Source organism: Saprolegnia diclina (assembly GCF_000281045.1).
Source record: "Saprolegnia diclina VS20 unplaced genomic scaffold supercont1.26, whole genome shotgun sequence".
In the NCBI taxonomy this organism is placed as follows: Eukaryota; Oomycota; class Saprolegniomycetes; order Saprolegniales; family Saprolegniaceae; genus Saprolegnia; species Saprolegnia diclina.
The window spans coordinates 638561-658144 of NW_008246093.1; the positions used below are offsets into that span (position 1 = coordinate 638561).

A 19584-nucleotide genomic window follows, 5' to 3' on the forward strand; every position below is an offset into this window, starting at 1 on the left:
GCCTTCCGCAAGCCCGATATCATCAACATCATCAAGTTGCTTCTCGCGCACAATATGCCATGTGACCCAGAATGGATGAGAAGAGCCAGTAGTTTGAACAACGTGCCACTTGTGCGCTTCCTCCATGGACACCCCAATGTGTGCTCTCATACCGACGTGATCTGGCAGGCCATCGACGCCAAGGCGTGGGACGCCGTGGACTTTCTCTTGGCCAACTGCACGGCTGATGTCTCAGTTCACGCGCTCCGGTTGGCACTGGGATTCGGTAACCTCGTTGTCGTGTCGCGCATTTTGCGGCGCCAGCCAGAGCTCCACCACGACGACCTTCTTGGGGTGGCGGTTCGAAACCGCAACATGGAGGCGATCACGTACTGCCTCACTGCCGGCATTGGCAAGCCTCGGCAGTGCCTCCTCTACCATGCTTATCATCGACAGCACTCGACTACGAACCAGCTTCTGCTACCGTACTGCATGGATGCGACCAAGAGTCTCGACAATGTAGTGTTTCTTTTAAAGCTCTACGAAACGTCGGACGACCGGGCACGGACGTTGCAGCTAATCTCAAGCGAGCTCCCGTATCAAGCGAGAAAGGTCGCCAAATCGGTACCGTTTGTATCGAGCGTGGCGGCGCGAGCGACGTCTCTACTGCACACTGGTGAGGTTCTCGACGGTGCGCTGGCCCTTGTCATTAGTCATCTCTATGCGACGGACGCCGACGTCACGGCCGCGCGACTGACGAGATTGGCCGACTTGGTCTTTGATGGCGAGCTCAAGACGCAGCTGTATCGCTTCATCACTCGCAAGCGCAAGCGATACGTGCACACTGTGTGATAATGATCAAAACGATGTCAATTCACCGAGATAGCAAACCCGCTGGGTACAAGCTCGTACTAGTAGTGGTCTAAAATCGTCATGGGCATCGCAGCTGATGTAGGCGCGACAAGTGTCCCACGTCTCGGAGGCGTGAGGCTTCTCTTACAACCATTTTGTCGGACTTTGCTTCGATCCCCGTTCCCGCTTGCTCGTCTGCTGCCTCAGTTCCCACTGCTCTTATCTGCAAGCGTGGCGTTGATAAACCTCTGCCTCCGAATAAGATCTTGTTTTGACAGGGCTTGGTCGATTGCGCAACCTCAACAACTATGGTAACGACCTTTCCCAGCGCCAGCGAGAAGTCGCATCGATGGTTTTTGAGTTTCAGTTTGGCTCGCACCAGGGATATGAAGTCGCGCACCAAGCCAAACATCAACATAAGAAAGAGATAAGAAATATGTTTTGAGATGGGTTCGCGACGTCAAACTCAATGTGTACAACAAGACGCACTCATCGTCTCTGGCAAAGCAAGATGCCGCATGCAAACTTGCGTGTTTTGCAGTTTGTCAGTATAGTGTTCGATCAAAGAGAATATGATTTCCGACTAAACGAACAACCCTCAGAATACAACGGATCTAGCCCAACTGGTACATCCGAATAATGCGCTGTCGCAACGGTCCTTCGTGCATTTTTCGTTTTGCCTCTTGGACCAGAGCAGCGATGGCAACGACGTTCGCGAGCACGATCCTCGCCCAGCCCACCATTGCAACGATGGTCTTTGCGTTTCAGTTTGGCGTCTACAACGACGTGCGTCCAGCCTTCCGCGCCTGCAACGAGCTCGTCGAGCTCAGCGCCATGCCAGCCCAGTACGAGTTTGACGTGTCGTTTGCCAAGGCATTCGCCCCCAACAACACTGCGTGGGACGCTCCCTGGCCCTGCTGCAGCCCCACGTACGGTCTGCACTACCGCCAGCGCGATGACCGGCTGCCGCTGCACATGGCTATTGCTGCCGGCTCGATGCGCCTCACCAAGCGCATGCTTGGCTGCCGCCCCGACCTTGCTTCGAACGACGCGATTCTCGTAGCTTTGTACAAGAACCGGCTCGAGATTGCCGAATGGTTGCTGGACCACCGAGCGATGGAACCCGCGCTCTACGAACGCATCGACCTCGACGAACACGGTACGCTACCCATGCTCGAGAAAGAAGCTGACCGTAGCACGTCTAGACGACCGAGTGCGACTCGTCTACAATGCCCTGGACGGTGTTTTGCCCGTCGTCCTCGCACGCGACGACACGAGAGGCGTCGAGTTGCTGCAGCGGTTTGGCCCGTGCCCCAACGGGATGGACCATGGAGCTCTCCGGCGCGCCGCGTTCAGCGCGACGCTCGAGAACTTGACGCTCGCACTGAACGTCTTTCCGTGGTTCAACGACCCGCACCTCATGGACGACTTTGCGAGTCGAGGTTTTTTGTCGTTGGTTCGCTCGCTGCACGAACGCCACTTTGAGTGCTCAACGTACGCCATGGACAGAGCAGCGGCTGGCGGCCATTTGGAGGTTGTCAAGTTTCTGCATTTTAACCGGACCGAAGGCTGCACGACCAGTGCACTCAACGGCGCCATCAGCCATGGACACCTCGACGTTGTCCGCTTCCTTCTCGAGCACCGCACAGAAGGCGCATCGCCCAACATTCTGGAGTCTGCCGCGGCCGGTGGGCACCTGGACGTTGTCCAGTACCTCGACAGTCTCGGGACCTTTGCCTGCACCGAATTGGCTGTCGAAGACGCGGCGAGAGCTGGTCATCTGGAGGTCGTCAAGTTTCTCTTGGCGAACCGACATGAAGGCTGCGGCCGCGACCGCGTCGTTGCCGAAGCTCTCGAGGGCGGGAGTTTGCACATGGCAGAGTACCTGATGTCTCTTGGGTACCCGCTCGTGACGTCTGACATCCACTGGGGCGAGGCTTGCGACGTCTTTCGCAAGCCCGAGATGGTTGGCGTCCTTCGGCTTCTCGTCGCCCACGGCGAGCCGTGGGACGAATTCTGGCTGCTGGAAGCGTGCGATTCCAACAACGTGGCGCTCGTGAAGTTTATCCACGCGAACTCGGACGCCATTTGCCACCCGGAAGCCTTGGCGCGAGCGATTGAGAACATGGCGTGGGCCATTGTGGACTATCTTTTGGCCCACTGCACGGCCGACATTGCGGTCGAGTCGCTGCAGGCGGCGCTACGCGGCGGTCACGTGGACCTTGCAGTGCGCCTGGTGGAGCGTCAGCCCGAGCTCCGACGCAATGGCTGCTTGCTTTTGGACGCGTTGAAAGGCCAGCACGTGGAGGTGATGCGGTACCTTCTCGCTGCTGGCTTTGGCTACCCGCCGGAGTGCCTCGTCGACGTTGTGGGTCGTCGAAACTATGTGACGGCGAGCAAGCTCTTGCTACCGTACTGTATGCATGCCACCGACCATCTTCCGAACGTCCTCTTCCTCTTGAGTGTGATTGCGCTGCCCGACCGCCACCGCAAGACGACGCTCCAAGTGATCGCGCCCGAGCTCACGTACCAAGGAAAAATGTTGAGCTTGAGCGTCCAGCTTGCACCGAGCGTGGCCGTTCGTGCGACCACACTCTTTGAGGCGGGCGAGGTCGTCGACTGGGCTTTGGCGCTCGTCATTGGTCATCGTTGGGCAACGGACGTGACGGTCTGCATCGAAGACCTGTCCAAATGGACTGCTATGGTGGGCGACACGGAGCTCCAATCGCAGCTCACGCGCCTCCTCGCTAGCAAGCGCAAACTCTCGGGCGAAGCCTAAAGCCACATGTAGCCAATCGAACCTATTTTCTCCGTGTTGTGTTCTTGGATAGATCGCCACGTGTGGATAGTTGGATAGGATATATCCGTACACTCGGTAGCCAGCCAAGATGTCCTTGTCATGCTGGCAGATGAAGACACGGCTCCCATACCGCATCCTCTCGCTTGCGTTGAAAATAGTGTTCAGGTTTGTTGATAATCCGATATCAGGTGTGACTTTTTCCAACTTGAAGCCAAGTAGCAGCTCGTCGTCATCCAGAAGCTAGGGGGGTGCGCATGCGTTGTAGTCGCAAGGAAGCGACTTGCAAGGCTGCGAATCGAGCTCACGACGCATCTCCTTACCTGCTCTCCACCAAACCGCGCATTCAGCAAGCGTAAATGTATGTGTCTATAATACACAAGCTGCCGGCACATGCACTTTATGCAACTGAGAGACGTCAAAGCTTCGAGCGACGTTGCTGCATGTACCCCAGGGCACGTATCGTACACATTGTACAATCTCAAAGAGTCGGACTAGTACATCATTGGCTCGAGACGCTCGCGTCGACAACACCAAACTGAAACTGAAAAACAAGTTGTACGAGTATCACGCAAGAGAATGCGTCCTCGCAATTCTCGCCGGATCCAAGTATGTCAATTGATACCAATCACATACTATCGACACGCTGACCGAGGCAGGGGAGGGCTTTAAACCCCCGAAGTCGGTCCCTGGATCGTCAGTGATGCAGGAAGAACCTCACAGTCTAGGGCCTGAGAGCGCTTGGTTCTGACAAGGTGCTGGACAATCTCGCGTGGGACACGCAGATGATGACGCGCTCCGAGAGGAGGCCACGCGTCCCGGATGATAACACTTTCAATCGCTCGTATCTGGTCGCGCCACGTAGAAGCAACGTTCTCTGCTTTCGGGTCGGGTGAGTGGCAAGTCAAACAGGTCAAATGCAAGGTGTGACACCGAGTAGCTTGCGAGCTTGGTCGGTTGATGCGAGATCCCGCATTGCCTAGAGGCACTAGCTCGACGGTACCAGCCGAGTGACCAGTGCTTCTCACTCGTGTACCTTTACGAGCACGTCGTTGTTGAGCTCGATCCCTTCTTCACCGAGGATGTGCAGCCGTGAGGCCCCAGCCCTACCGTAGAATGTACGGTTTCACTTGGTATTTGTATGCTGGTGATGTAGTGCACCGCTATGTATGTGGAAATCAAGGCATGACTAGGCGGCGCCGCGGCTACTATAGACTCTATGTCAACTGGCCTACATGATAAGCTATCGGGTTCTGATAGCAGCGAAGGCTAACACTGCTATTTCACCACTTCAATGCGCGTACGGTACGAGAATGTACGGTACGTACTGTCTTAGATATTGTAGTGGAATGTACAATGTACGCCGAACCGGCCACCCTAGCTGGTCGAACGTGGTTGCGATCTCACCGCATTCTGCCATTTGCCATGTTCTACGCCATTGGTTTCGCCCTCGTCGCTGCCGTGCTCGCCGGTCTCTCGCCGCTATACTGGACGCGCCTCTACTTTGTGCCCGTCCTCGAGATCGTCGCGCACGCGGTCCTCTGGTCGACGCTGCTGCTGCTGATCGCGATCGCCGCCACAGGCCGCCTCGGCCTCTTTGCGAACGCGCTCGACAAACGCACGGTGCTCCTGCACTGCATCGCCAACTTGTTTATGGTCTGCAACTACTACCTCCTCGTCTACGCCTCGCTGCACGCAACGTTGCTCTTGCTGAGCATGGGCTACTTCTTGGCGCCGTTGCTCGAGAGCCTTCTTGGCCGCGTCTTTCGCCGTGAAGCGCTCTCGTCGCGCCAGAATGTCGCCATCCTCGTCGGCGTCTTTGCTGCCATCGTCATTGGCATTGGTTTCGAAGCCGTCCCGGTCGTCGGGCTCCTCGCCGCCGTCTCGATGGCGCTCCACCGCGTGTTGACGAGCTTCAAGCCGCTGCCACCCGACATGAGCGCCGCGCTCGAAGGTCTTGGCCTCATCGTGCCCGCGATCGCGTACATTGCTGTCATCACCGCGAACGGCACGAGCCTCTTTTGGCACATTAGCGGCCAAGTGAACGGGCTTCTTCTCGGTTCCGGCCTCATCGTCGCACTGCCACTCTTCTTTGTGTGCAAGGCGGCGGCGTCGCTCTGCCCCAACGTCCTCCAGCTCGTGGGCTACGCGACGCCAACGTTGTTTCTGCTCTTGGCGATTTTCAACACGGGCGAAGCTCTCCCGCTTATCGCGTTCATCGGGTTCCTCATGCTCTGGATGGCGTTTACGATGGACATCATGGAGCGCCTCCGTCGGACCAAGGAGACCAAGGCGTCCGAGATCCTCGGCGACGCCGGCGTCGGCGACGGCTTCATCGCGGCCAGCCCCGTCTAAGCCGACACGTTTTGAGCTGTACACCTACCGTGTTTATTAACTGCCGTGTCAATACACCTCCGTATGTCGTGTGCGGAAGTCCATGAAGGACCATTGTTGTGCAGCGAGCGCGACGCCTGTGCGTCACCGAGGCGTAGCGAGCGAGCTACAGTAGCAACATGAGATCGTCGTCGTGGATAGCGAGAGATAGCTAGTGGAAGACAAGCGCAGAAGCAGCAGCCGCGCCGACCCGAGCGCCGCCATCGGCGTTCTCTGTGGCAGCGTATTGCCAGGACACACGCGCACGAGGGTATGTGTCAAGTCGTGCCGATGGCGGGCCCGGATCGGTGGCTACTGCTTCAATGGTTCAATGAACCCTTGCTCGTTCAGATGGTAAAAACGAGCTGCGACTGCTTCTCCCTCGGAGCGACAGGGCGAGTTGCAAAGGCAAGTAGCTCATCTTAGAGCCAGCGCATCACCACTGCGCAAAGCCTGTATCGACTGCCAGCAGTGGGCAACCAGCGAGCTACACTGGCCGAGAGCTGGCGGGACCACTGCTCCAACTCGAACGATGACGCTCCGACGTCGCTTGCGCTTCCTGGCGCATCCTCCTCCTGGAAAGGAAGGAGGTGCCTGCAATCAGCTTTGAGAAAACAGAGGTCCGGCTACTCGGTCCAGCCCTCGACCACCGCCAGGCATCTATCTCGGCGCTTGGCACCTCGTCCCAGCGACGACACCTTCGCGTCACCTCGTCCCAACGACCCGCGCAGCCGTCTCGGTCGGCGCTCGAGCTGACGCAGGTTGCATCTTGGCACTTCAATGCACGGCGTTTCGTACCGTACACAATGTACGTTTCATTTGATGCTTTGTATGCAATGTACGAGTACATAGCGTACATTCCACCGCCGTGGCGATCTTGGCGAGTCTGCCAGTTGGCCTTTCTGAGCGAAGTGCGAGTATGTTTCAAGGGCTCGTCTGCGCACTGGCAGCGTACGTTGTGGCCGGCGCCTTCCCGCTCTACTGGCGGCTTCTGGACGCTGCACCGTTCCTGCAGGTCGCTGCGCACTGCGTCGTCTGGGCCGCCACGACCCTTCTCGTGCTCCTCGTCTGCACGGGCCAGTGGCGGGATTTCTGGACGCTGGGCCTCACGCGCAAGAACGTCCTAGTGTACTCGCTTGCCGGTGCCTTGCTTGGCTTCAACTACGTCGTCATGATCTACGGCACAGCGACCCGAAACGTGCTCGCGCTCAGCGCCGGTCTCTTCCTCTCGCCCTTCATGGACGCCATCCTCGCCCGCGCCATCCTCGGCGAGCCCGTTTCGTGGCGACAGTACGCCTCGATCGCGTGCTCGCTTGTCGGCCTCAGTCTTGTCGGCGTCGGCAGCGCGTCGACCCCAATCTTAGCTCTCGTATTGCCCGTGACCACCGGCATATACAACATCCTCAAGCCCATGGCGCCGCTCGAGATGCTGCACGGCTACGCGCTCGAAGCGCTCCTCGTGCTGCCCATCGCCGCCGCGTACATCATTACCGAGTCGGTGCGCGGGTCGAGCGTCTTTGTCACCGGCGGCCCGAGCGTCAGCTGTCTCCTCGTCGGCGCCGGGCTCCTCTCGGTGGTGCCTCTGCTCTTGCTCACCCGTGCCGCCATGCTCTTACCGACCGTCTCGTTCAGCGCGCTCCAGTACATCGCGCCCATCGTCCAGCTGTGCCTCGCCATATTCTACTTCAAGGAACCTCTGGCGTGGCTCGAGCTGGTTGGCTGTGGCATCATCATGCTGGCGGCCGTCGCTTTTACCTACGAGAGCGTTCGCGAGACGAACAAGGCCAACGATCTCCTGCCGGTGCTCTACACCATCTACTTGTATGGCAGCCCCGTACAGTCGAGCTTGGGGTATTGCGACCGGCCGTCGTTCGAGGTCTAGTGCAATGTTAAAATTGGTGAATCGGTTGTCGTCTTTGGGTATTGTGACCGTTCAAAGTGTAGTGCAACGTTAAAATTGGTGAACCGGTTGTCGTCTTGGGGTTAGGGTTGTGCAAAATGCGGGTGGCGGATCGGTCATTTCCTTTCAAAGCGCAAGTCTTGGCAGTTGGGACCGTGCGTTTAAACAAGCTTGGAAACCAGAGGCTTGGATGGTATTGCAGTTTTGCGTGGCTGAGCCATGGCAGCGACCTTCACCAGCACGATCCTCGGCCAGCCCGAGATCGCGTCCATCGTCTTTGGGTTGCAGTTTGGCATCTACGAAGACGTTCGCCCGGCCTTCCGCGCTTGCAGCGAGCTCGTCGAGTTTGTCGCTGAGCCGGACAATGAAGAATACGAGTGCGACGTGTCCTTTCCGCAGGCGTTTGCACCCAATGCCGAGTGGCCGTACAACCACGGGACGTTTGACCCGCAAAAGTACGCTCTGCACTGCCACGAGCGAGACGACCGCTTCCCGCTGCACATGGCGATCGCCGTGGGCTGTTTGGAGCTGACCAAGCGCATCCTCCAGTGCCGACCGGACCTCGCCTCGGAGGACGCGATTCGTTTGGCCCTTGGAGAGAACCGCCTCGAGATTGCCGACTTCTTGCTGGCGCGGCGGGCGACGCTGCCGCAGCTCTATCGACGCGTCAACTACGACGCCGCGGGTACGCTTCCATTGGGAGCATGGAGGTTGGATGTTGACGCAAAGCGCGTAGACGTCTCTCGAGGCCCGAGTGTTATGACGTCGGAACTTTTGGCGCAAGCAGATTCGAGAGGCGTCGAGCTGCTTCGGCGCTTTGGCCTGCCCCGCGACGACGACTTCTACCACGACATAGTGCACGCGGTCTACGATGCGACGCTCGAGAACACGACGCTCGCCCTCGACGCGTTTCCATGGCTCCACTGCCCAGCTATCTTGAACGCTGTCGCGGCGCGAGGGTTCTTGCCGCTCGTGCAGTCGCTCCACGAACGCGGTGTCAACGGCTCGGTCAATGCGATGGACAACGCCGCCACCAACGGCCATTTGCCGGTCGTTCGCTTTCTCCATGAGCATCGAACCGAAGGCTGCACGACCAAGGCGCTCAGCGGCGCCATTTCCAACGGCCACCTTGACGTTGTCCGCTTCTTGATCGAGCACCGATCCGAAGGGGCGTCGCGCAACATCCTCGACCGCGCTGCTGCCAACGGCCACCTTGACGTCGTCAAGTACCTCCATTCTCTTGGCACATTTGGCTGTACCGTCGCCGCCGTCGACCAAGCTGCTTTTGGTGGTCATCGGAACGTCGTCGCGTTTCTCTTGACGCACCGAAGCGAAGGCTGCAGTCGCAACGGTGTGGTCGAGAAGGCTCTCAACGGCGGCCATTTGCGCACGGCAGAGTACCTCCTCTCGCTCGGCTTTCCGTTTCCGAGTGGGGAAGTAGACTTCGACCCTCGCATCTACGACAAAGCCGAGATGATGGGTCTTTTCCGACTCGTCATGGACCACGGCCAGCCGTGGCGCGAAGCCTGGGTGGAAAATGCGTGCACCAAGAACAACGTGCCTCTGGTGACATTTCTCCTCAAGCACCGAGACGCTCGCGCTTGCCCCGGAGCGCTCGCGACTGCGATCGTCGCACAAGCGATGGACGTTGTGCGTTATCTCTTGGCCAACTGCACGACGCATGTTTCGCCAGTTGCGCTTTTGTGGGCGTTGGGCCCTGGCAGCCGCGATCTTTTGTCGCAGATGCTGCGGCGTCACCCCGAGCTCCGGAACGACGAGCTGCTTCGTCGGGCTTCGAGCTACTTCAGCACGGAGGCAATGCGCTACCTCCTCCCTGCCGGCATTGGCAAGCCGCGCGAGTGCCTTGTCGAGGTTGCAGGTCGTCGACGGCACGTGACGGCAAGCAAGCTCTTGCTGCCGTACTGCATGAAGGCGACCAACCACCTCGACAACGTCATCTTTCTTCTGGAGCTTTTGGCGCTGCCCGACATTTGCCGTGCGACGACGCTCCGGTTGATCACGCCCGAGCTCACGTACCAAGGAAGAAAAGCCAGCCAAACGATACGGCTTCCACCGAGCGTGGCTGCGCGCGCATCAACTCTGCTGGAGGCAGCCGAGACTGTCGATTGGGCTTTGGCTCTGGTGCTTGGTCATCTACATGCGACAGTGAGCCCTGAGGAGCTGGCAAAATGGACAAGCATGGTTCGCGACGGCGAGCTCAAAACGCAACTGGCACACCACTGCAGCCTGCGCTAGCGCTCGCCCTGTGACTCCGAATAAGCTTCGCATAAGGAATGGAATACATGCTGCTGCACAGTCGTCGCCGGGCTCGTAGAATCACCACTCTCGACCACTAGTATGTTGGGACATAGCGTCGGTCCTTTGTAGCCAGAGTTCGATCACACTGCGTCAAACGAGTTGTGAGAACTGTATGCAACTTCAACATTTCAAGTTGACACTAACGCCATTCTATTTTTAGCGTCCATTTAGTGTTATGGCGACACGAGCGCCCCGGTAGGCCGCTGGCAGATGCGCAAACCTCATGCTCTCTGGGTAGCCAAGGGCTGTCGCCGCGCCGCCGGGAGCGGCTCCTGCGCGTGCTCAAGCGCGAGCAGCAGGCGCATCGGTATGCACCACGTCGCCTCTATATGTCGCTCACCGAGCCAATGTAGCGTGCCCGTGCTTGGCGACGTAGTGCGAAAGGCCAAGGGTTCGAGCCCGGCGACGCCCAAGGCCGAGCTTCGCATTCACAAGGTGCTGCAGAGTCGAGAGTCGCGGACACCAGTCGTCGCACCGTCGAGCTGCAACCAGTACCAACAAGACCTCGAGGACGAAGACGCTCGGTGCTGCCATCCGTAGCCTGTCTCTTCTCACCGAGAAATGCCATAGCGTCCACGCCCACGAAGCCTTTACGCTACAAGAGAGGAAGGCCCGGCAACGATCGTACAGCAGCGCCCTCATCGAGCAGGTCGATCCCGAACCATCGTGCCTGCTGAAAGACAACGCTGTAGATGCATGCCAAGCTACAACTCCAAGACGCCGACGCCGTCGACAACCGACTCTACGCCGAGCATCTCGCGTGGGAAGGCGTTCAAACCGACGTCTACGAGGTGCAGCCGACAAGCATTCTGACGTCTGACAATCTTGCGGGTGTAGAAGGCCAAAGCAGACGCTGAGCGCAAGGCGACGACCGAGGTGCACGCAGCGCACCGGGCGACAGCCGACCAAGCCAAGCGGTGGCAGGCCGTGCAGGACCTTCTTCAGCGCTTTAACGATCGCATGCTCCTCTTGCCACCGGCCGAGGCACGGCGTGTACGTCTAACTTACCATTTCCAACGCCGAGTGCATTGCATATGCCTAGACGTTTGACGACGCGTCGCGAGAGCTCCACCGCGTCTGTGCGAGCGTCTTTGCCTCGGTACATCCTCCATCACCACTCAACTTCATTCGGCGAGTGTAGAAGCACAAGGACGAGTGGCTTGCTGTCGAGGTGCTGGACTGTCGACGCCAACTCCGATCTTATTGGCTGTACTATAGCACTGCCTCGCTCGCAAACTGCCACGTATTTTGCACGAAATTCAAATGAACGAGGAGCAAGAGCTCCAGGCGGCGGTATAACGAAGGCCTTGAAATCTCGCCTCAGTGTTGAAACTAGGAGCTCGCTGCGGCCAAGGCGACCCAAGTCCGACTCGTCAAAGAGAGTCAGAGAAGCCAGATCGAGCGACGCGCGACGCTCCGGCGCGACCGCCGACACGAAGAGGTAGTCGGCTTTGCGTGCTACTGCGCGCAAGTATTGGTGGGAAGAACACTTATCGCGTCCATTCTTCAGCGCGCGCTTTTGCATATGCTGGAACAGGACAAGGCCACGCTCGACGCCCACGTCGCCGCCGTGCAGGAAACGCGGCAGGCGCGGCAGCAGCAGCACCAAGCGGTGCGCATCCGTGTCCGTGGGACAACAAATGACTTATTTCGAGCACAGGCCTTACGGGCGCAAATTCTCGCACGGGACGAGCTACGCACGCTCGACCGGCCGTTCCAGCGGCGACCAAAAGGCCCTGTGGCAAAACGCGAGGTCGTTTGAAATTGATGAAATCCGTGTCAGCGGGGTTCGATGCGTAGACCAGTCGTCCGCCGTTTTGGGTCGACCCGGAAGGTCCTTTGTCCCCACCGACACCCGCCGTCAAGCATTCGTTTCCCGCAAAGACCGATCATTTTGGCCGTAAAAAGTGCTCTTGGTACGACTAGTCGAGTCGAATAAATGACAACTATTGTACATAATACAAGGCTAACTAGAAATGAGTGAGGCGGGAACGCAACGGTCGCCAGACGTGGCGCTGGAGAAAGGACGTGGGCGACGTTTCTTGGTCCCGGCGGATCTGCTGGAGCGCCTTGAGCACGCGCCGCTGCTTGTACTCCTTTGCAAAGCGGATGGCCGCGTCGAGTCGGAACCAGTGCGGCTGCGGCTGGTGGCGCCAGAGGTACAGCACGCAGTAGACGTGGTCGTTGCGCACGGCGTACAGCAGTGCTTGGCGCGAGCAGCCTTCGTTGCGGAATTGGTGCAGAAACCGCAGACACTCCATTTGCCCGTACGCGGCTGCATAGTCCATCGCACGCGTCGTGCAGCCTACTTGGCTCGCCTTGTGCAGGAAGAGGAGCACATCGACTTGGCCGTGCATCGCAGCTACGTCCATGGCGCGGTCGTTGTCCCACACAGGCAGCAGTCGCCGCACCGTCTTTAGATCACCGTTTGCGATCGCCTTGTGGTAGACAAAGCTACAAGTATGGGGATGATGGCGTCGATGGCGTTGGGCGTACGTACTGCGGATCGTCGTGGCTGGTCAAGCAGTACATGTCCTGCTCGTCGACCGTCGCCACGCAGGGCTGAGGCGCGTGCAAGAAGGCGGCGTTGCGCTGATCTGGCATCGGCTAAAGTCGTCGATGCGTCGGAAAATCGAAAATGGAAAGCCACTGCAGCTCCATTATCGCCGACATGTCGCAGCATACGCGATCACGTTGCAAGGACTGCCGTGGAAGAGAGATGCGCGTGTTTGGGGTGTATAGCGCTGGCGGGTTGTCCTGTTGAGTGAGAAGGCAAGGTGTCGCCGTCCGCAGGACGAGAGCCCTGTGCTCGCAGCAGTGAGAGCTTCGAGAAGACCTGATCTCATGGACGTGGGACATGACGTGGCAGCATATGCTGCGTCCTTTCGTCGTGCTGCGATATGACTGGCGGACTGCAATGAAAACCATCGGAAGCTTCAAGAACGCTGCTTCCGACCTTCTTCTTCGGGCGGACCAAGGGATATTCCTTGGGGCGGACTGCCTGCAGTTGTTGCCGATGAGCAAAGGCCGGCTCTCACCATGCTCGCTACTGAGGACTCCTTCCCATGTTCGCCAGGCGGTTCAACCTTTCCGGTTGGATTTGCAGGCTTAGATCTTCTCAGACCAATGTCTGACAAGTACTATTCGATCGGCTTTGGAATCTTATTCTCAATAACAACTACGGATTGCTCAAAAGAAGCACTTGGTACCAGTGCTTCTTGGAGACAGGCGAGGTTGAGAGTCGCTCCAGGATGGTGACGACGGGCCAGTGCTGGTGGCGTCTCGCTATGGCTTCGGCCTGACGCAGATAGACCCAGCGCGGCGACGGCGGATGCGACAAGAGAAACTCGACGCACTCGACGTGGCCGCCGGCCGCCGCGTACGTGAGCGCTTGCTGGGAGCAGCCTTCGTCTCGGTGGGCGCTCAGGAAAGCGAGGCAGGCGACGTGGCCGTAGGCTGCTGCGTAGTCCATCGTCCGCGTCGTGCAGCCGGCGTGGCCGCGCAAGTGCAAGTACATGAGCACGGCCAGCTGGCCCCAGATAGCCTACTCGAGCATGTGAGCACGGGATACAGCGCCAGAAGCAAGAGGATACCGCGACGTCCATGGCGCGGTCGCTGTCAAAGTACGGAAGCAGGTCACTGACGCCGACGAGGTGGCCGTCCGCGATGAGCTGGTGGAAGGCGTAGCTAGCAGCCATGAGCTTTGTACATACATCGTGGTCGTACTGGGTGTCGCGGCTGCTGCGGAGGCAGAGCTGCTGCTGGACGGTGCTCGTTGGCCGAGGCCGGGCGGCGCGCAAGTGGCGGGCCACTGCCCATCTAGAAGGCGAGGACGTCAGCGATGCGCAGCCGTCGGTCGGACGCACCGCAGACCGTGCTGGTACGAGGCTACCTCGTGCACGAGGCTCGGGTTGCGCAGGACTGACGTCGACGCCGGCTCCATCGCAAAACTCAAAAATCGGCTTTTTGAGCCAAAAAAGCACCGTCCGTGGCAGGTCCGCACCGGATACTACATACCACCTCCCAAGCAGCCGCCGACGCCACGACCTCCCAACCTCCTACCTCGCTGCCCTCGCCGCTGCTGCTATAGTATGCAGGCGTAGGCTCGCCGCGTCAGTCCGCCCAACCGGCTGCGCCCCTTTGACGATGCCATCCCATCTGCTCTGCCCAAGACTGCGTAGCGTGCAACGGTCCGTGTTGGCCGACGTTGGGATAAGCTCGCTGCCTACTGAAAGAGCTCGGGCGTCTGGTCTTCGACGTACAGCAGCGTCTCGTTGACCTTGGCGCCCCACGCACCGAGGCGCGCCTGCAGTTCGCCGAGCTGGTCCTTCTCCAAGACGCGCGGCTACGCACAGGTTGAACCTGAACGACGAGTGCAGAGACCTAGGGCTGTGTACCTGGACCCACTGCACCGACACGATCGCGTCGACTTGGTCGATCGAGCCCTTGATCAAGCCGAGCGAGAGCGCGCGCATGACAAGCCACTCGACCTGGTTGAGCGGGAGGCGCGTCGCGGCCGCAATGTCGGCAAACGCAATGTTGCGCTCGTTCGACGGGCGGTGGAAGATGAGCACCATGAGCGCGAGCAAAGCGACCTTCTCCTTGACGTAATCTTCCTTGTTGACGAGCGCCGGCTACAACGCATGGGGTCGCGAGACTGGCAGAGGGAATGGCCTACCTGGGCGTTGTACTGGGCACGATTGTTGCCGACAATGATGTTGAACTGGTCAATGTCACCGCGGTTGAAGGCGTGCAAGAGGTCCGAGAGCCACTCCTTGTCCGTCCCTTTGAGCGCCCCCAAGATGGGTGTTGCCAGCTAGCTCAAGTCATGAGCGATCGCAAGAGGCTGGAGGCAACGTACGACTTCGCCAAAGTTGAAGACGTCTTCGCCCGTCAGCGCCGCGACGCTGAGGTTGATCGCGAGCGAGAAGCACTCGGCGGGCTTGATGTCGTCGTAGAGCGAGTACGCAAGGAACATGAGCGCGCTCTTGTAAAACTTGTCGGCCGGGCTATGCATGCAAGGATCGTTCGAGGGTAGGAGGAGAAGGCGTGGGAGCGTACCCGACGGCCGAGTAGTACTCGCATGCAACGCGGTAGTAGGCCGCGTGCACGAGCGGGTCGGCGCCGACAAGGCCCTCGACAGTCTCCTTGTTCTCGGCGAGGAGCGCCTTGACCTCGGTCGTCTGCGAAAGGCGCAGCTGGTAGCTGGCCATATACATGCGGCACATCAAGACAGACTCGATGGCATGCGGGTTGACAGTCGTGTGCGACGAGACCGAGCTCTTCTTCGTGTGCAGATGCGTGAGGATGCCATTGAGGAAGGCGACGGCCTGCGCGGGCTCTATACATGGCATGAGGATCCAAGGAGCGGCGAACGGCGCCGCGCCTACCCGTGTAGCGCGTGGCAATGTCGCCGCAGATGCGGATGAGCGAGAGCTGATTGATCTTGTCCTGGAAGGTCGCAATGAAGCGCGTGTAGAGGTCGACCCAGTTGCTGCCGACGGACGTCGTCTCGTCCTTCACAAAGGCGAGGAGCTCCGTCGTGAGCTCGTGGTACAGCTTCCGCGTGTAGAGCTCGCCGAGGCTCGCGTAGCGCGCGGCCAGCGCCGGGTACTTGGCCTGTTCCTCGCGCAAGAAGTCCATCCTCGTGTCGTGACCCCAAATATGACTGTGGAATCCACCCTGCAATTGGCCATTTTGGCCAATCATTGCATCGGTATCCTGGTCCCAACCCTCCTTTTTAACCAATCCTACGCCGCCAAGGCATTTGGATTTCAACCAATCCCAACGCGCGCTTCATCGAATGTATGCAATGTGCAAGGACCTTCGAGACCTAATATAGTGTTAAAAACACGGCTGTTTTATACAAACGCAAAGATACACGGCGATGCCACAGACAGTGGTGTCGCGCGCGGCTACTGCCCCCCATCATCACTCGACCTGGTCCGAACTCGACGACGATAGGTCAATGGCGCCAGAGCCGCTACCTACCTTCGCAGCCAATAATGCCCCAAACCAGAAAAGCTAGAGTCGCCACGCTAGACACACTCGGTGCAATCAGCATCGTAGCCCTTCTTCGGCAAGGGTCGTCAGGCGTGACGCGCCCAAGTAGCCACGCGGCTATGTCTGTCCACAGTGGCGCTAGCCTGTGGCGCTATCACCACTGGCGGCACGAAAATCGTTGGCGCTGTCAGCTCGCGCTACAGCTAAGATCTGATAGCCGAGCCCAGGCGCAGCAGTGCTCAAGCAGTAGCGAGGCCAGGGCTTCAAAGAAGAGGGCATAGGAGCATCAAGCATGAAGCGTGGTATCCTTCTCCTCCGAACGACCACCGACTCATGCAACGCCACGTTGCCGTCCGATGCATCCCACCGTTGCGCAGTGTGTATTTTTCGAGACGGTGGCATTTGTATAAAACACATCTTGCGTCATGACCGCAGTGTTGAGCAACGCGGGCCTCCTCCGGCTCATCGTGCAGTTCCAACACGGCGTGTACGAAGACCTCTTGCCGTGGCGCAAGGAGGCCGCGGCCATGGACACGGCGTGGCACCCGTCTGTGCAAGGCCTAATGTACACGCACCTGCCGCAGCGCTTCTTGCACCTCCCATACACGTCCGAGCACGTTCTCTTTTTGCCCCAAGCAGTCTTGCTGCCCGCGCGCCACCTGAACCTGAGCTCGACCGAGCGCGACCCGCGCCTCCCGCTGCACATTGCCATCATCGACGGCGACACGCGGCGCATTGGCCGCTGGCTCGACTGCTACCCGCAGTGGGCCTCGCCGCAGGCGCTCGACCTCGCCGCGCAGGTCGGCCACCTTGACGTCGTCGTCTACCTACACACGCACCGCGTCGACTGCACGACAAACGCCATGGACTACGCAGCAGGCAATGGCCACCTTTCGATCGTGCGCTTCTTGGCCGAACACCGCAAGGAAGGCTGTACCGAGAACGCCATGTACGATGCGGCCATGTACGGGCACCTCCCGGTCGTCGAGTACCTCTATGCGGCCGGTTTGGCCCGCTGCTCGTCGATCGCGCTCATGCACGCGACGTGGCACCAGCACAACGCGGTCGCTGCCTTCATCCACGCCCACTGCGACGACCCGATCCCGCCGCCGTTGTAGTTGCCATCCTCCTGCTAATTGAACCCGTCAGTGTTGTACTCTACGCTCTGGTTGCCATGGCGATTCGTGTGCCTCCACGACCCTCCACCCGAGACGCTGGACCGCAGGTCTTGATGCCACCCGGTTCTTTGATGCGTATGTAGTACCTCTGAGAACCGCACGCCAGACAGCGTCCATGGCGTTCTTCGCGTAGGAGAGAGGAATTACGTGTCCGACCTCGCAGATCTGACACGAATAGTTGAAGTAGTTACACGAGCTAGAGCGCTCACCTAGATGACAACTCGACTCGGTGGATCCTAGCCACAAGCATCCAGCGCCTTGGACCATCACCTTGTTATGCGTGACGGCGTTATCGTCGAGTGCAAAGGACTACAAGTTGGCAGCCGTCGGGTCGATACCAAGCATTTTCTGGGTGGATGGCTCTTGGTAAAGTCTTCTCGTCCTCGGAGACTCCAGCGCTGAGCCCTGGCAGCGTAGCCACGGGCTTCGTTTGCACCTCGTTGCGTTACGAAGTGGCGCGAGAGCGTTACGCTCGGCTGCAAGATCTCTTGCTCGCATGTCTCAGTACGAGCCCGTCGTTTCTCGATACTGTCTTCATGGCACTAATTTAGAAACGCTGATTCGCTCGATTTCGCATTTGAGACGGTTCTGAGAATAGGCGTTGATAATGGCGTGCGATTAGACCCGATCAAGATGACGGCCAAACGGCCGAGAACAACCCGAATATTTGGTCCTACGACCAGAGCGCAATATGCCCCGAGGAAGCAGCGACCGGGAGGCCAAGGCCCACGACGACTGCGACGACGAGACCAAGAGCTGCGCGAGCTACGACGACCGCACGAGTGACGAGGACGACGATGACCGCCCGGACGCGGGGCCGCCCACAGGCCGCCGCCTCACAGCCCGCCGCCACACGGGTAGAGGCTATCATGCATCTAGCCGAGGCTGATGCGATCTAGTGATGGCGGCGCCGCTCGAGCTTGAGCGCGGCTGGATGCCGCCGCGGTACCCCAAGAGCGCGAGCGAGAAGAGCGACATTCGCAAGGCGCTCGCGCACAACTGCCTCTTTGCGCACCTCGACGACTGCGCCCGCGACATCATCATCGACGCGATGCAGCAGCGCTTGCACGACAAGGGTATGCATTCCCATATGCAAGTTCGCGTGGCATTGGCACATGGCGTAGGCGACGTGATCATCCGGCAAGGCGACGACGGTGATACGTTCTACCTCCTCGCCAAAGGCGGCGTGGACTTTATCATTGACCGCGAGATCATCGGGTCGTGCGAGGCCGACACGCGGAACAACCACTTTGGCGAGCTCGCGCTGCTCTACGACGCGCCGCGGTCGGCGACGGTCCAAGCTGCGACCGACGTGGCGACGTGGGCGCTGGACCGCGAGACGTTCAAGAAGGTGCTCATGGACACGACGCTCAAGCAGTGCAAGCTGTACGCGGCCTTCTTGGCCGAGGTGCCGATCCTCGCCGTGCTCTCGCCGTACGAGAAGCGGACGCTCGCGGATGCGCTCAAGCCCGTCTTTTGCGAGCAAGGCCAAGTCATCCTCGAGGAGGGCACGCGCAGCGACGATTTTTATATTATTTCCGACGGTGAAGTCAAGTGCACGAAGAACGGCGTCGAGGTGTCACGCCCGCTCGGCAGCGGCGACTTCTTTGGTGAAATTGCTCTCATTTCCAACGAAGTGCGCCAAGCAACGGTACGTCATATCGATCATGACAGCTGAGAACGCGGGCGTAGGTCACGGCCGTGCGCGATACGACCGTGCTCGTGATCGATCGAGAGACGTTCAAGCGGCTGTTAGGACCGATGGAGCTCCACCTACGCAACCACGCGAGCTTGTACGACCAGTACATTGGTCATCGGAAATAACGTTGATTCAACAACTACCGTACTACAACGCTGCCCAGTCGCCAGGCAATGACGTGGGGATGGCAATGATCCATGTTGAAGTTGAAGCAAGCCACTTTGAGGATTGGGTGCGCTCTTTCTCTTTACGCACCTATTGAAAGGGGTCGGTTTCTTAAAAGGGAGCACCTGTTTGCGAGAAATGGTGCGCGCCGGATAAAAAAGGTGCTATTTTCGCGGACGCACGCCATGTGATAGAAAGGCCGTTCAGCAAGATCAGCAGACACGCTGCCTGGCGCCGTGCCAAATTGCTAGCACACAAGAAACGAACTATATGTATATATGAACGTGTTTCGCTTTATCTTCATAACCACAAAGACGCC

The 19584-nt window shown here is 59.0% G+C and overlaps 10 protein-coding genes across 10 annotated transcripts; 7 read left to right on the top strand and 3 right to left on the bottom strand.

Annotated features, from left to right (window-relative positions):
- SDRG_08634 (hypothetical protein) lies at positions 1-1148 on the top strand. The gene is made up of 2 exons (XM_008614528.1): positions 1-877; positions 926-1148. The coding sequence occupies exon 1, from the start codon at positions 55-57 to the stop codon at positions 829-831; it is 777 nt and encodes a 258-aa protein (XP_008612750.1). The 5' UTR covers positions 1-54; the 3' UTR covers positions 832-877; positions 926-1148.
- Positions 1149-1513: 365 nt separating this feature from the next.
- SDRG_08635 (hypothetical protein) lies at positions 1514-3644 on the top strand. The gene is made up of 2 exons (XM_008614529.1): positions 1514-1990; positions 2037-3644. Exons 1-2 carry the CDS (start codon positions 1531-1533, stop codon positions 3608-3610), a joined length of 2034 nt encoding a protein of 677 aa, XP_008612751.1. The 5' UTR covers positions 1514-1530; the 3' UTR covers positions 3611-3644.
- Positions 3645-5046: 1402 nt separating this feature from the next.
- On the top strand, positions 5047-6125 carry SDRG_08636 (RarD protein). Its single transcript, XM_008614530.1, has one exon. It carries the CDS (start codon positions 5054-5056, stop codon positions 5981-5983), a length of 930 nt encoding a protein of 309 aa, XP_008612752.1. The 5' UTR covers positions 5047-5053; the 3' UTR covers positions 5984-6125.
- Positions 6126-6905: 780 nt separating this feature from the next.
- SDRG_08637 (hypothetical protein) lies at positions 6906-7983 on the top strand. Its single transcript, XM_008614531.1, has one exon. It carries the CDS (start codon positions 6921-6923, stop codon positions 7881-7883), a length of 963 nt encoding a protein of 320 aa, XP_008612753.1. The 5' UTR covers positions 6906-6920; the 3' UTR covers positions 7884-7983.
- Positions 7984-8120: 137 nt separating this feature from the next.
- Positions 8121-12204, top strand: SDRG_08638 (hypothetical protein; the record flags this gene model as incomplete). Its single annotated transcript, XM_008614532.1, has 14 exons — positions 8121-8586; positions 8638-9934; positions 10459-10527; positions 10574-10744; positions 10791-10869; positions 10913-11011; positions 11058-11213; positions 11263-11319; positions 11362-11391; positions 11439-11513; positions 11557-11691; positions 11758-11832; positions 11881-11973; positions 12021-12204. The coding sequence occupies 14 exons, from the start codon at positions 8121-8123 to the stop codon at positions 12144-12146; spliced, it is 2928 nt and encodes a 975-aa protein (XP_008612754.1). The 3' UTR covers positions 12147-12204.
- SDRG_08639 (hypothetical protein) lies at positions 12191-12824 on the bottom strand (the record flags this gene model as incomplete). Its single annotated transcript, XM_008614533.1, has 2 exons — positions 12191-12674; positions 12721-12824. 2 exons carry the CDS (start codon positions 12822-12824, stop codon positions 12191-12193), a joined length of 588 nt encoding a protein of 195 aa, XP_008612755.1.
- A 472-nt stretch (positions 12825-13296) lies between these two features.
- SDRG_08640 (hypothetical protein) lies at positions 13297-14369 on the bottom strand. The gene is made up of 4 exons (XM_008614534.1): positions 14087-14369; positions 13947-14039; positions 13814-13907; positions 13297-13764 (listed from the first exon to the last, which is right to left on the bottom strand). The coding sequence occupies exons 1-4, from the start codon at positions 14161-14163 to the stop codon at positions 13399-13401; spliced, it is 630 nt and encodes a 209-aa protein (XP_008612756.1). The 5' UTR covers positions 14164-14369; the 3' UTR covers positions 13297-13398.
- Positions 14370-14398: 29 nt separating this feature from the next.
- SDRG_08641 (hypothetical protein) lies at positions 14399-15894 on the bottom strand. Its single transcript, XM_008614535.1, has 6 exons — positions 15611-15894; positions 15282-15561; positions 15082-15229; positions 14899-15036; positions 14618-14854; positions 14399-14565 (listed from the first exon to the last, which is right to left on the bottom strand). The coding sequence occupies exons 1-6, from the start codon at positions 15861-15863 to the stop codon at positions 14446-14448; spliced, it is 1176 nt and encodes a 391-aa protein (XP_008612757.1). The 5' UTR covers positions 15864-15894; the 3' UTR covers positions 14399-14445.
- A 557-nt stretch (positions 15895-16451) lies between these two features.
- SDRG_08642 (hypothetical protein) lies at positions 16452-17384 on the top strand. Its single transcript, XM_008614536.1, has one exon. It carries the CDS (start codon positions 16649-16651, stop codon positions 17339-17341), a length of 693 nt encoding a protein of 230 aa, XP_008612758.1. The 5' UTR covers positions 16452-16648; the 3' UTR covers positions 17342-17384.
- A 589-nt stretch (positions 17385-17973) lies between these two features.
- SDRG_08643 (hypothetical protein) lies at positions 17974-19337 on the top strand. Its single transcript, XM_008614537.1, has 4 exons — positions 17974-18258; positions 18301-18477; positions 18526-19052; positions 19094-19337. Exons 1-4 carry the CDS (start codon positions 18093-18095, stop codon positions 19223-19225), a joined length of 1002 nt encoding a protein of 333 aa, XP_008612759.1. The 5' UTR covers positions 17974-18092; the 3' UTR covers positions 19226-19337.
- The last annotated feature ends 247 nt before the right edge of the window (positions 19338-19584 follow it).

Bases quoted from the DNA above. Each gene is read 5' to 3' on its own strand.
- SDRG_08634 (XM_008614528.1), top strand. From the start codon at position 55: ATGCCATGTGACCCAGAATGGATGAGAAGAGCCAGTAGTTTGAACAAC.
- SDRG_08635 (XM_008614529.1), top strand. From the start codon at position 1,531: ATGGCAACGACGTTCGCGAGCACGATCCTCGCCCAGCCCACCATTGCA. The intron at 1,991-2,036 runs GTACGCTACCCA...TAGCACGTCTAG, and splicing joins CATCGACCTCGACGAACACG to ACGACCGAGTGCGACTCGTC.
- SDRG_08636 (XM_008614530.1), top strand. From the start codon at position 5,054: ATGTTCTACGCCATTGGTTTCGCCCTCGTCGCTGCCGTGCTCGCCGGT.
- SDRG_08637 (XM_008614531.1), top strand. From the start codon at position 6,921: ATGTTTCAAGGGCTCGTCTGCGCACTGGCAGCGTACGTTGTGGCCGGC.
- SDRG_08640 (XM_008614534.1), bottom strand. From the start codon at position 14,163: ATGGAGCCGGCGTCGACGTCAGTCCTGCGCAACCCGAGCCTCGTGCAC. The intron at 13,908-13,946 runs GTACGACCACGA...CATGGCTGCTAG, and splicing joins CGCAGCAGCCGCGACACCCA to CTACGCCTTCCACCAGCTCA. The intron at 13,765-13,813 runs GTATCCTCTTGC...ATGCTCGAGTAG, and splicing joins ACCGCGCCATGGACGTCGCG to GCTATCTGGGGCCAGCTGGC.
- SDRG_08641 (XM_008614535.1), bottom strand. From the start codon at position 15,863: ATGGACTTCTTGCGCGAGGAACAGGCCAAGTACCCGGCGCTGGCCGCG. The intron at 15,230-15,281 runs GTACGCTCCCAC...TTGCATGCATAG, and splicing joins GAGTACTACTCGGCCGTCGG to CCCGGCCGACAAGTTTTACA. The intron at 14,566-14,617 runs GTACACAGCCCT...ACCTGTGCGTAG, and splicing joins TGTCGGTGCAGTGGGTCCAG to CCGCGCGTCTTGGAGAAGGA.
- SDRG_08642 (XM_008614536.1), top strand. From the start codon at position 16,649: ATGACCGCAGTGTTGAGCAACGCGGGCCTCCTCCGGCTCATCGTGCAG.
- SDRG_08643 (XM_008614537.1), top strand. From the start codon at position 18,093: ATGCCCCGAGGAAGCAGCGACCGGGAGGCCAAGGCCCACGACGACTGC. The intron at 18,259-18,300 runs GTAGAGGCTATC...GATGCGATCTAG, and splicing joins CACAGCCCGCCGCCACACGG to TGATGGCGGCGCCGCTCGAG. The intron at 19,053-19,093 runs GTACGTCATATC...ACGCGGGCGTAG, and splicing joins ACGAAGTGCGCCAAGCAACG to GTCACGGCCGTGCGCGATAC.